General features: G+C 40.1%; 1 protein-coding gene across 1 annotated transcript in view; it reads right to left on the reverse strand.

Annotated features, from left to right (window-relative positions):
* Positions 1 to 13,183, reverse strand: part of LOC106652940 (UBA-like domain-containing protein 2) — a 20,552-nt gene extending 7,369 nt beyond the window's left edge. The window contains exons 1-2 of the mRNA XM_014372130.2: positions 11,708 to 13,183; positions 5,279 to 5,356 (exon numbers count right to left, since the gene is read on the reverse strand). Of these exons, the coding sequence (XP_014227616.1) occupies positions 5,279 to 5,356; positions 11,708 to 11,818 (189 nt within the window). The 5' untranslated portion in view covers positions 11,819 to 13,183. The remainder of the gene's footprint in view (positions 1 to 5,278; positions 5,357 to 11,707) is intronic.
* Between the last annotated feature and the right edge of the window lie 1,757 nt (positions 13,184 to 14,940).

The raw sequence follows: 14,940 nt of genomic DNA on the forward strand, positions 1-14,940 counted from the left end.
CCCCCCCCCCCCCCCATTAAGTTTATATTTATTTCACTTGAGGCCGCGCGTGCTTGTTCCCCTAATGTATTGTTGCATAATGACAAAAGCTGTTTGATTAGCGAACCGATAGTAGGCAATTTTATGAACGAAAAAATGTCCGAATCAAGTTCGTTGACGCTTCGTTGACGTCGATAAAAATCGAAACTTTTCACTTGCGAAGTAATTGTATGGAAAATCAGGTAAGTGGGTGGAGGGGCACTATCGGAAAAATTTATAATAATACATGAATCGAAGGCTTCAAAATTTATACTAAATTTAAAAATTATATACATAATCATATGTAGATGAACCAACCATAAGTACATTTTTTATGGCTTTTCATTACAAAATAGTCAATCATGATAAAAAAATAAAAAATTCTATTTAATTTTTTCTAGTTTTCTTGGGATAAAATCTATTTTTTCATTTAAATGACGGTCCCCTCTCGCCACTTGTGTAATCTTTACAACCGTAATGAATTGTTTCTTGATGTTTGAGCAAATTCCATTTGTGTCCAAATACCATCTCGCACTCATCGCATCCGAAATCTTTCCGATCTTCATGAACGATTTTCTGGTGTCTGATCAAAATCGACTTTGTTCCAAATTTCTTCTCGCATTTATCGCATGCGAAATCTTTGCGACCCTCATGGACTATTTTTTGGTGCAACAGCAAAGTTTGTTTTTGTCCAAATTTCTTCTGGCACTTGTAGCATGCAAAATCTTTGCGATCTTCGTGGACTGTTTTTTGGTGCCGGAACAAATCTGATTTTTGTCCAAATTTCTTTTCACATTGGTCACACGGGTAATCGTTGCGATCTTCGTGTATTGTTCTTTGGTGAAAAAGCAAAGTAGACTTTTGTCCAAATTTCTTCTTGCACATGTCACAGGCGAAATCTTTACGACCCTCATGTACAGTCCGTTTATGGCTGAGCAAATTCGATTTTTCTCCAAATTTTTTCTCACACTTGTCACATGCGAAATCTTTCCTACCTTCGTGTACTATCTTTTGGTGTTTGAATAGATTCGATTTACTTCCGAATTTCCTCTCGCACATATCGCATTCAAAATCTTTACGACCATCATGTACTGTTTTTTGGTGTAAAAGCAAACTCGACTTGTGTGTAAATTTTTTCTCGCACTTATCGCACGCAAAATCTTTTCGACCTTCGTGTACTGTTTTGTGATGCACGAGCAAATGATGTTTATGTACGAAGGTCTTCTCGCACTTGTCGCAGTTGTAATCTTTGCGACTTCCGTGAACGATCTTTTGGTGCCAAAGCATACTCCATATTTGTCCAAATTTTCTCTCGCATCGGTTACATCCGTAATTTTTGAGAAATCTATGCACCGTATTTTGGTGTTTGATCAAATTGATTTCACTTCCAAAACTGTTTTTGGAATTGTCATTTGCGCAATCTTCTTCCCAATTATTCCCATCTTTTTGTATACTGTAAATTATGTTATTGGGCTGAATCATTCTTGAATTTCTTTCTGAATATCTTCTAAAATATTAAACAAACGTATTTTCCGTTGGCTGAACAACTATGTCGTACTTGTTTAACCTGTTGGGCTAACTGTAGGTCAGAATACTAAGAAAATTGAATGAATTAAATTTTTCCGTTGATACTATGTAGAGTATTATCCATGGAAGAAACTATCAAACTGATTTAATTATGAATTAAAATTTTCAGCTATTAGAGGACGTTGTTGAAATTGCTTACTGGTATTGTTTACATTAAGACAAATTTTTCTCTATTATATATTGCTCAGATATCTTTAATAACTTTCTCTATGCTATAAACAAATTTTTCATATTCAGAGCCCTTGTTTGGTTCTTATTGAAAATTTTCTGTCTTGATTTTCATGGATTCAAATTAAATGATAATTTTGGCCACAACTTCACTTCCATAAGGAATTTTTTTCAGTCAATTTTCCTTTGTCTCCGTGTAAAATCACTGTTGAAGCATGAATTTTTAAATTGTACAATAAACTGAAAAAATTGATTTCTCGTTTCAAAAATTTTTTTTAGCTATCAGTTTTTCGAATTTCGTATTGTAAATACAATATAATAAAGAAATCAGCTAGCTCAACTATAACAATGAATTTTAGTCAAAATAAAACATTTAGGTTTTGTAAAAAAGTATTTATGCCCCATTTTTCAATTTTTGGTAAGTGAAGCATTCAATTACGATTTTTACGGTCACTCTGGTGGAAATTTATTATAGTACCGGAGTCAAAGGCTTAAAAAAATTGAAAAATGTGAAAATATTTTATACACTATCGCAAATGGAATTCTGTTAAAAATTTCTCTGAGTTTTCAGGGGTAAAATCTATTTTTATCCAAATATCTCTCCAGTCTTGTCACTTGAGTAATCATTGCAAACGTCATGAATTATTTCATGATGTCTGAGAAAGTCGAGTTTTGTCCAAATATTTCCTCCCCCTTATTGCATGCGGGATCATTGCGAACTTCGTGAACGTTTTTACGGTGTCTGATCAAATCAGACTTTTTTCCAAATTTCTTTTCGCACTTGTCGCATGCATAATCTCTTCGACGGTCGTGTACTGTCTTTTGATGCTTAAACAAATTGGATTTTTGTCCAAATTTCTTTTCACAAATGTTGCATGCGTAATCTTTCCGCCCTTCGTGGATTGCCCTCTGGTGTCTTATCAAATCCGATTTTTGCCCAAATTTTTTCTCACATTTGTCGCACTCGTAATCTTTATGACCTCCGTGTACCATCTTTTGGTGAAAGAGCAAAAGCCTTTTATATCCAAATTTTTTTTCGCACGTGTCGCATGCAAAATCTTTGTGACAGTCGTGTACTGTCTTTTGATGCTTGAACAAATTGGATTTTTTTCCAAATTTCTTTTCGCACTTGTCGCATGTGAAATCTTGGAGACCACCGTGTAATGTTTTTTGGTGTAAAAGCAAACTCGATTTTTGTCCAAAGTTCTTCTCGCAACTGTCGCATGTGTAATCTTTGCGACCTTCGTGCACTGTCTTTACGTGTCTCATTAAATTGCTCTGATTCACGAATTTCGTCTCGCACTTGTCGCAAGTGTAATCTTTGCGACTTCCGTGAACGATCTTTTGGTGCCAAAGCATACTCCATATTTGTCCAAATTTTCTCTCGCATCGGTTACATCCGTAATTTTTGCGAAATCCGTGGAATATTTCTTGATGTCTGAGCCAAAACGATTTTCGTTCAAATTTTTTTTCACATATTTTACATATCAAATCTTTCGAACTTCCGTAGGCATAGACCATATTTTGATGTTTGTTCAAATTGATTTCACTTTCAACCTTTTTTTCGCAAATCATTCTTAAATTTTTGTATGAATATCTTCTGAAATGTTACATGAACGTATTTCAATTCAGCTGAAAAACAGTGTGGTACTTGCTTAATCTATTTGCGCTAAATCTAATTCAATATACCGTAGAATTTTAATTAACAAAATTGGTTCGTGGATATTATGTAGTGTACTATGAATACAAGCAACACTCGTACTGATTTGATTGTTCAATTAAAATTTTCAGCTAGAATTCCGATCAATATTGTTTATAATAAGACACCGATAACTTTACAATTTAATAATAATCTAGGACTTTGCTTTGCTCCAGTGATTTGGAGTTAACACTTCATCGTTTTGTTCCTAACCAAAAGACTGAAAAGGCCAATGTATGAATATTCGTTGGAAATTCAATCTAATTCACAAATATATAAATGAAATTGTCCTACGATGCCTGTCCTGGTTCAAAATCTTGTTCTCGAGCCTATCACAGAGATTTCTTTGCAAGAAAACAAAAAATTGCTGTCACTGGTAACAACAGAATGAATTTTTTCGAAATTCATCCTCATCATAATCTACTATCCCGTTTTTGAAATGATGCCTCCCAGTGACACACGTAAACGCGCCCAGACATTTGTCGAGAATTCACTGCATGTTTACTCATAATGTAAAAAAATCATCCTACGACACCTCGTCCAAAGGTTCGAGCCTCCTCTGGGTAAAATTATCATTAGATAATCGCAATAACTGTATAAAATATAACGATATTGTTAAATCGTAGTTCTAGCGCTACATGGAAGGTATAAGAAAATAGTTTTTGACGTCAGAGTCAGCGTTGGCGGCGACGGTGGTCGAGAAGTGTCACAAAATTAGAAAGTATTCATCATAGAACTTTTAGAAATAAATATATGAAGGAACGTCATGTCATCAGTGCAGCGGTTTAATTCGAGATTCGATTCTCGATAAAACCATTCCAGGACAGTCTCATTTCATCAATTGAAGGAATAACTCATTCTTTTGGCTTTTCAAAACACAAGTATATATTTAATTTTTTTGTAGTAGTCATACTACGTTGATTTAAAAATCTACAATGAGTTTAGATAAGAATAAAGCGTTGAAACAAATTTTCTCGAAAAACGTATTCGTTTCAATCAGAGAAGAAAAAAAACAACAAACGTCGAATCGAAGCACACTTGGCAGCCAAAAAAAAAACAATTGTTGAATTTCATCTTTTTTTAACGAGCCACGTGTTGCATATCGAAAGAAATTTTCACATCGTGAATAATTCGCTTTAGAGCAGCTGCATTACGAAGTCAGTTATGAAATCGGCTGTTTTATTAAATACAAATTGATGATAAATCACGCGTTTTCTTCCTTTTTTAAATCAATATACGCAATATTTTGTGACAAGTAAAATCAATACTCGAGAGTCGCACGTGTTCTTCGATCGTTTTAATTAATAAAAATCGAATCGAGTATTCTATTTTTCATTACATCGAATATAATAAAGAAAACTATTTTATTTGTACGAATAACAATGTTCGAACTGAACTGCAGTCGTGTGCAGTTTGAGTTCACGAATAAAAAATTTATTCAGTAATAATTTTCTTGGGAAAGGAAGCGGCCTAACGCGCGCTTCTATCTATCATCACATTAAAATGCGACTATGCTTTGTTTACATTATCTAGAAACACGGCCCACGTAAGTTAACTATCAACAGACGACACACACACACACGTACATATCTTTTTGTCAACATTGTACAAATAGCTGCGAAAGGAAAATTTAGAGCGTAACTTCTGATATTACCCGTGACTCATTGTTTTCACCAAGTTTTTTTTTCACTGCTCTAAAGAACATCACGCGAGCTTTTAATAGCATTTCATCTGCCTTATAAATCAGGCGTATGATTGTATTTTGAAAGTATACGATTATTGACAAAATTTTTGGTATTTACAAACCTGTCCAAAATGTGTTCCTCCGGGCCCCTGGTGGCATGAAGGTATCGCGGCTTCTTGAAAAAATATACTCAATGCCGTCTGAAATATAAAAATAAAACATTTCATTTTTGGGTAATAAAAGCAGTGTGCTTTAAAGTGAAATAATTCGGGTTTGGAATCATTATCTAATATTTGAATCAATTTAAAAGTTCGATAAAATAATACCGAGTTCAAAATTTTACTCGTGTAAAAGACGCATAGAAAGATTATTTTGACTCTTGTTGATTTTTCAAAAGTCATTTTCAAGTAGTAATATTATTGAATTGTTATGACAGTATTAGAAAACAGTAAAATTCAGTTTTTTGCAGATTTTCAGTTTAAAATCTAGATCAAACGTCAATCTAGAGACGAAAAGTAAAATCCAAGTTATAAAAACAAATATTGCGTGCAATCAAAACATGTGTAAAAAAAGATGCTTTTGTAAACAAGACATAAATCTTTGAGTGGCATGATATCCGAAATCTGAATCTTTATACATCATCGTCCGGGCCGATTGTGTATTAACATTGCTGCCACCAAGTACGATAATGCAAAGATTTGAGAATTTTTTTTATTTTTAGACCGAAGTCTTTTTCTTTATCAATGCAAGCAAAGTATATAATACGACTTGAACATTGATTTGATATAATTTTTAATAAAAACCGTTATCAAAATTGTCACGATATAATAATCGTGTCTTGTTAGCAACATAAATGTTACACGAGCCGAAATAAAAACGATTCTAGATTGACTTATTCGATACACTTTTCAATGACGTATTTTCGATTCGAGATAGATATGGAATTTAAAATTATCTGCGCTCCATGGGAATCATTCATTTTCGTTCGAGGAGGAGATCTTTCTTTCTCGCCTACTGTTACAACTGACCCATTGACTGAACTATTTGTAAACACGTTGGCACGAGTTTTGAGATTCTAATCAAATGAGAGTGAAATTTCAAAAGCACACTTTCGATAGCTACGCGCCTTTTTCTCATGTGGATATTTCGATACAAAATCTATCTGCCTACGAAGTAAATGCACGAAATTCCCCAATAGAATCGTATATTTTACGAGGAAAAGACTCTTTGGCATTATCTTATGGTCGTCGCGCGTGGCAGAATCGTGTTATAATCCATCGAGTACGAGAGACAGAGCGACATTTGGCAACGTCGCCAAAACGAGCTTCGTTCTGACTATGCCTCTCTTTATTTTTCTTCTTCTTCTTTTTTTCTTTCGTCGTTGCCGAATGTGATACTTGCTTTGTATAATATACGCTTGTATAAATAAAGACGCACAAATGTGACGTATTGTACATTACGCTACAAATACGTATCCGATGAAAAAAATTCGCAGTACAGCCAAGTGTGTTGTGGGGGGGCTTGTTACATTAGAAATGATGATACCTGCATGTGCGTTGCGTTATATAAGTTGACGCAATTTGAGCCACACACACACACGCGCACGTATTTACAATTTCACGTAATATAATAATGATAAATTATGAAAATTACATCACGGCCGGTCTGTATAATATAGAAATACCAGATTTTTTACGGGAATTAATGATAGGAAAAATTTCGTCTCTCTTTCTCTCCGACTGTCATCTCTGACTCGCGAACCGACGCGCACGCGCGCGCGCATATAAATAACCACTAATTAATGTTCCTTTCTCTCTCTCTCTGTTTATATACGTGTATACGTTGCAACGTTGACAGCCACGTACGGGCGCGTGGATGACCTGCACCGACAGCGCAAAATGTTACAGCTTCGAACGATTGTAAAACTATATTATTAAATGTTTGCCATTTACTGCGGTGGCAAAATTTGTATTTTGATATTATTGAGAAGAAAGAATCACGCTATTTTGAGGTGAACGTATGTACTTAAACGTATATATCTTTATACACTCTGCTCGTGGATTATGACATGTCTGCTTATCGAAATTCGAGCACCATGGCAATGAGCTGTAGGCATTTGAAATGTTTACAACGAGCGTCAAGATAAAAAAAGTCCAATAATACCATTCGTATAAATTCGATACAATATATAAACGCACGGAACGAGTCTGCAGGGCAAAAATTCAAATAGCAATAGAGATAGATAGTAATTTTATATAGTTACACGAATAATAACGAGTCGAACATGCGCGCGTGACTGCAGACTGTCCTATTATTCTATCGCGCGCGCGCCTATGCTATATAGCAGGTCTGAAGGGCTTTTCTCGTGCGCGCAGTTGCCGTGCGTGCAGTTTCTATATGTATTCCAAGTACACGTAGGTAACATTTAGTACAGGGGGCTTGCAAGCGAGCGAGCAGAGCGCGAGAGCTGCCGTGCCGTGTCGTCGTCTCGTCTCTTGGCGATGGCTCGAGGCCAACTTTTCACAGCTACAGATATACAGCAGCAGCAGACATTCGTTCGCCTTTTTTCGCTGTGCCTCTTGACTATTTGAGACTCGAATAATTAATAATATCATCGCGCTCGAATCTCTGCCGCGAAAAACGCCGTTGGTGTACGAGCGAGACTCCGTTTCGGTGTTTTCAACGCGCGCGCGGGAAATTCCGCGGGCGTTCGCGCTCGCGCAACCGATCGAGTTCACAAAATAAAAAATGTAAAAATAAAATAAAACTCATAAATTTTGATCGACAGAAAAATAATTCTCGCAACAACGCGGAGATATAAATCACACACGTGTATAGACAGTCGAAGGTCTCGCACGCGTCGAAAATCTGCTTTTGTTTACGGAGGCACGTGTGCGGTATTCATGATATAGATTATAAAAGTCGGCGGGCTGCTCTTTCTCTCTCTCTTTCTCTCTCGGTCGCGCATGAATGAGAAAAGTCTCTCTCGCTCCGAATCCATCGTATGGCAAAACAATAATAAAAGCAGCAGCGCATAATATAATAGCTCGCTCATCGCTGCTGCTGTTGCTGCTGCTGCTGCTCGGCCGCGACAAGAAGAAGAAGAAGTGGCGGAAATGGCGCAGGCGCGAGTTTGACCCGGCAGTTCGCCGAGTGTATGTGTGTGTGTGTGTGTGTATATAGTTGTGCACTGTACACATACACTGCACACGAGTTGACCTTGCAGCAGCAGCAACAGCAGCAGCAGCAGCAGCATCGAGCGCATTTAGCATTGACTCGATCGCGCAAATCATATATACCAGCCGCAGCCGCGCAGGAGGGGAGACACAACGACGACTCGCGTTTATTATTATAGGCAGCCTCATCGTAATGCACGAGCGAAGGGTTGCAAGGCAGAGGCGTCTACTGCTTCTCTGTCATGGCAATGCAACACCACAATAGGCGAAGGTTGCCACCTTCCGTGTGTATACACATGATGAGCTGCGGAATGGCGAAGGTCGATATATATATATTATGTGCAGCCACAGCCGAGAGTACACTACCTGCCTATATTCCTTGAACGATTTTCTGGAGTACTTCTCTCGGCTTGCATACATTGGACTCGCTCGCGCATCGTCGTATTGCATGTACAGGAGGTGCACAGGTCTATAAGCTGCGTGAGCGATGCTCTCTCTCTCTCTGTTCCTTGTGTTGTTATGACGGCGCGCCGGGGGGGAGATACAGAGGGAGAGAGAGAGAAGCACACGAAACACGCACGCCTCGACACTCGTTGCTCTCGCTATACATGCCATTACCTCCTGCGCGCAGCTCGGTGTGTTTGTAAACAAGCTCCCGCTGCTGCACATCGAGGCACACCAGCAGCAGCCAGCTATACAGCACTCGACGCGCCGCGAGTCGAGCCCGCGATCTATATATATACACCTATATAATAGTAGGATGCGGCTGAGCTGCTCCGGCCTGCTGCACTCGCGTATACGTCGTCGTCGCGTATCCGCGTGCTATTTGTTGTGCGCGAGATGCGGAGCATAATATTATTATTCAATACACAGACGGAATCGACGCGCTGACGCAACCTGTGTGTGCGCGATCTCGCGTCTGTCTGTGTGCCTCTAGCTCGTGTCAAGGCTCTTTTTTCGCCGCCGATGCCGATGACTATTTTGTTATTTTGTTATTATTATTGTCGCGATGATGATGTTAATTTGCTGGACCCTGTTTCCATTTTGAACAGGGGGTTATACATTTTTGATTTTTCCTTTTGTCTACGCAACCGAGCGTGGCGAAAATTCGACTATTTCTACTGTACTATTGTTAGAACGAAGCGGCGAGCTGACGATATACGCTATACGCGATAATATACGCTCTGATCCAATATTTAAGCGATGATGAAAAAACTCGGCGTAATTCGTGTTGTCTCACGGCAGCTAAAACACACTACATTCGTCGTTGCAGCATGAGGCATTATAACTCATTGCTCCTACTATGCGTTATCTCGAATTTTCCATCGCGCTCGCGGAACGTGTGTGAGCGCGCGCGCGCCAGTGACGTAAAAAAATCAACAACAAAAAAAACAGTTGTCTAACAAAAGATTGATCTTTGAGAATCGTTGCGCGATTCGCGCGCTGTATGGACGATTAAAAAATTCGTGCGAGAGATAATCCGGCTTGTTTATGTGTTCAATTACGTATGTACACACGTACGTTCGAGGCATGATGAAACGCGTGTATAATATACTCTGTATATTTTTTCATGTTGCAAGACTATTTACGGACGAAATTTTGGGATTTTTCTATACGGCGATCGAAATAAATAATAGTGCGCATGTGTGTACGCTCGATTCGCGGCGCTAGCTGGGTGAAGTTTATTCTTTCTTGTCATGTGTGTGTACATTATATGATATTGAAGTATCAAACTAGGCGATCAACACGTGGACCTGCTTTTGTGATCGATGCAACCTTGAATTTTAACGCTGATACGCGCGATGTTACAACAATCGTCGAATAACTTTCTACCAGCCACCGTAAACTCGTGATAAATTCAAGCAAAGCGCGTAAAAAGTTGAATTTTATTGCACCAGCGACGCGCGCGCGCGTGTCTCTATTTATAATATCAAAAAAATATAATCGACGCTTCGAGAACGCTTATTTTTTTTCCGCGCCCAATATGCCATATTTAAACGAGAGACACAATGATAATGATACAAATGAAAGAAGAGAAAGAAAAAAAACGAGAGTACACGTGCGCGTTCGGCTTTCGATTCTCTCATCTCTCTCTGCAACGATCCGAGCTCGGTTTCTCGGTATTTAAAACTTTATCTCGGAACGCGCGCGTGTGTAAGGATTTTGTTTACCTTCTCGCTACGCAGTTGCGAGAAATTGCGGGCGGGTACGAGCAGCAGCAACGCGCATATCGTCCCAATAATTTACACTCGATACCATGAGCGAGAGATAGCATCGACGCGTGGGCGAGATCTCGCTAAATTAATAAACAATCACGGATTTATGTATACTACGTAGCGATACGAGGCAAAATCTCTGACGCACCGAGTCTCGGCGAGAGAGCGAGAGAAAGAGATTGCTCCCGAAAGAGATCTATAAAATAATACGCATCTCGTTGCTCCGGAATCAATTTCGGCTTGCGTCAGCCATTTTCTCCTATATGTGCTGAATATGTCTCACACGTGCCGAGCTTTTATATACGCCGTGTTATTTTTTTTCACCGAACACAACGCATCGGGCGATACATCACCGGAAGCGCGTCGAGATAATAAATAATTCGCCAAGAGTCAATCGAGCATCGAGGAAAAAAAGTATAATTAAATTATCAACAATTCACGAATTCAAGAATTCCATTAATTTTTTTCGTGATTCGTGAAATTAACATGGAAATTTTACGTTGTCATCGATTGTTTGCACATAGTTTTTTAACCAACTATTTTTGTTATTGTTTACGTTTTCAGCCAAATGTAAACAAAACACTACGATGCAAAAAATAGAGACACGTGCGCTAGTTGTAATGGCGTAATGGCAAACTTTTGTTTTTACAAGCAATGCGGATCGATGGAGGAAAGTCGCCGCCGCACGCGTGTGTGCGTATGCTCCATGTACTACGTTAACGCAATAAGCCATTATGCTATATTCGTAGCTCATTCGTAGTTTATGTATATATACACACGCCACGCGTTGAAAGTGTCAAAACACATACACAGATGAATTTGTGAAATACTTGGAAATATATTTCCAACGTACCCGTGCCATTAAATTTTTAACGTTCGTACATTCCACGTGATATTTGTCATTGGCATATAAATATTTCAACTCTCCTCTCTTTTTAGTCAATTTTGCGTGTAGTAGTGCCAATAAATATAAGTATATACGTGAAGTGGGTACTCTCAACATTCATAGATCGTCTACAAAAAAAAGTGATTCGTGTGCTGCGCTAGTATTATTAGAGTCGCGCACACGTACACACACGCGCGCGAGCGTGATCATGCACGCAGAGATAGAGAGACGATAGATAGAATAATAATACACAAAGAAAAATGATGTACTGACCTCGAATTGCCAATGCGCCGCCTGCAGTAACTGTTTTGCTTGCTCGCTGGCACAGCCGGCAGCCAGCATAAACTGGTTTATCATCACTTGTTCCCTCAGCGTATTATCCATGACGATGATGATGATGGTTCTTGTATCGCGTTGTCGTCGAGGGGGTTTTGTCTATATATCTTCGCAATTAAATAGTTTTTTCTTTCTTTCAAAGACGATGCGTGGCGACTGCAGAACTGCGACAACGATATATTTATAATACGTATACGGAGTTGCACACAATAGCACACGCGCGCACGACAACAACAATTGCCTCGCGGCAGCACACACGCCGAGAGAGAGAGAGCGTCAACAATAACAACAACAACAACAACAACGGAGAACGACAACAAATCGATATTATTAGATTCCTCTCGTCACTGCACTCGCACAGTCGCGTAGGCGTTTGTTATGTTTCTTTTGTTGCTTTCTTCTAATTCTCGAATAATAGAATCCTCGGTGCATCGACTGTGTGACACGAGCACGCGCGCACTTATCTGGCCTTTATATAATTAAATATTAAACTTGCACTTTTCAACTTGCACTCGACAACGACGATGCCTCGATTAATTGTTGCACACGCGCGAAAAACTCTCCTCTACTCTCTCGATGTTGTGTGTGTGTGTGTGTACTATGTTTTCTATCGTCGTTGTTATGCGTGCCGAGCGAACGACGAGACGACCTGCGATATACTACACAACGACGTGTTGTATGTATAGAGCTCACGTACATAAGTGTAAAAAAAGAGAGGGCAAAATGGCCGCGCCAGTGTCGGAAGCCGCGACTCCGACGACGACGACGACGACGACTACGACGACTACGACGACGACTGCGACGACGAGAAAGAGAGAGAGAGAGAGATTTAGTAAACAAACGCGCGCTGCTGCCGCATATAAACTCTCGGCACCAATAGTAAGCTGCTGCTGCTCTCTGCTGTTCTACTACTGCTGCCGCTGCCTCCGACTCGTTGTTGAATGATCAATCCTCTTTCGTAGCTCTCCTCTCTTTCTACCCTCTCTGCTATTGTTACGTATTATTATTACCGAGGAATCGAGCCTCCGCAGCGCTCGTCTCTTGTTTACGTTTGCAAAAAAAATACACCCACACACATGCACACGCGTACAACGACACACGCAACGATGGTCGTCGTCACAACGATGCACTGCACACACGGGTTCACGCACACAGTCACACGTGCACGTTACACGAGTATGTATACACGTTCTTATATTTAGTACACCAATGTATACTAGTCACACCTTATGTATTTGTATATATATTTTTATCACACGCGTGTACGTGTGTTATTATTGTACGATTATAACGAAGTCGAGCCAGAATAATGCCTCCGTCGCTGCCGAAAGGGAGACACGCACTGATCACTCTCGTCGCACGGCGGAATCGTGCACTCGCACTCCACCAACGGCACGCGTGTATATCTATATATTGCGCCTCTCTCTCTCTCTCTCTCGGTGTGTATATACACACACTGTTATTATTGTCTCTCGCTCTATATATGCCGCAGAGACAGAGAGAGAGTTGACTGATATAGGTGCGCGCGTCTGTGTGTATCTCACACACACACGTGCGTATCTTTAATACTTGTATACATGCACGCACACGCACACAATATCATGTGGCAGCAGCAGCAGCAGCACTGGTGGTGTCTACTGTCACAGCCTCATGCGAGGCACGTAACATGTATACGCGGTTATACACACATGGCACCCACAAGGCACACACATGTGTGTGCCGCTGCTGCGCTGTGTTATGTTTTTATTCGGCCGCATCGCGCGCATGTACACATGTATAGAGTCGCGGAGTACGCGTGTGTGTCTTGTGTAGACAGTACGAGATCTCCGAGTTTGCGCGTTCCAAGCGAGTTTGCGGCTTTATTATAGTACTACCTTATACTACTACTAATACTACTATGTGCAGCGCAGCAGCAGCAGCAGCAGCAACAGAGGCATATAGTAGCTGTCGGTGCAGACCTTACCGAGCACGGATTGCTGCCCCGCGTACGAGCCGCACATATATAGTACAAGACAACAACACATATATACACGAGATATACAATAATATAACACGCGAAGCAGCGGCGGCAGCAGCTCCGATGTTGCCGGTTACGCGACGACGACGACGACGACGACGATCGTCAGCAGCAGCAGCAGCAATTGTATTATTTATTTCTTTTCTCGCCTCCTCGGCCATGCGCGATGATGCCTCCGGTCGCTTCTTCTTCTTCGTCTTCTTCTTTATATTGTATTCTTGGGTTTCTCTGCTGTTATCGTGACAGAAGTGTATATTGTACGCCGCTACATACTCCCGCACACTCACATGCGGTCTCCCCCCCGCATGTATGCTTAGCTCGACCGCTGTGCGTGTGCGTTTTGATCGAACGTTACTGAAAAAATTGTTTTCGATTCTTATGTCACTTTATAACGACGGCATTTAAAATCGAACGTACGCACGCTACGATATACTTTTATGAAGCTTAGAAATGAAAAATCACGAGGAAAGATAAGAGGAAATATATATCATGTCCTATGATCGATGATAATTATCTAAGTGTATCGCCGCGCGCGCGGGCACGGATCGGAATCCCGCAGTGAATACATACGATCCAAGCGGAGTTAATTGATGGCGGTATAAAATTTAATTGGAGTAAAACTCCAACATTTATCGTATTGTATTCGAGAGCGTCGTGTGTACGAACGATCGAATTACGAATCGATGACCGTCACCTCGCGGTGAACGTGTACTGATTTCAGGCTTGAATTCGAATGTCTTGAACTCGAGCGTAGATAGCGATGCTTACCGATGACGATAGAAAAAATAATAATTAATTATTAAAACGTTACTTCTTCGTACTACCTGAGACGGAAGTAGAATTTTCGGCACTTCAGTGAAAGCATGAAGCTTTTTACTCTGAATCCGATAAAGTACGAAAAATAAAATGCAGAGTACAGAAAGAAATGACACAGAAAGCTTGATCAGATATTATTTACCTTTTTTACTATTTTCCATGACAATCGATATATTCGTTTTTTGTAATTAAAACTCCTATGCACGTAACAGTTGAAACAGTATTGCATTACTTTACCGATCGTAGGGGGAGCCACGGCACGATGTGTACAGCAGTAATGTCAAACTGCATACTCGTGTCATGTGCTGTGCCGGCGATTCGCAAAAGCGCATGCTAC

Source organism: Trichogramma pretiosum, unplaced genomic scaffold (assembly GCF_000599845.2).
Source record: "Trichogramma pretiosum strain Unisexual culture from Peru unplaced genomic scaffold, Tpre_2.0 scaffold3, whole genome shotgun sequence".
Taxonomy (NCBI): Eukaryota; Metazoa; Arthropoda; class Insecta; order Hymenoptera; family Trichogrammatidae; genus Trichogramma; species Trichogramma pretiosum.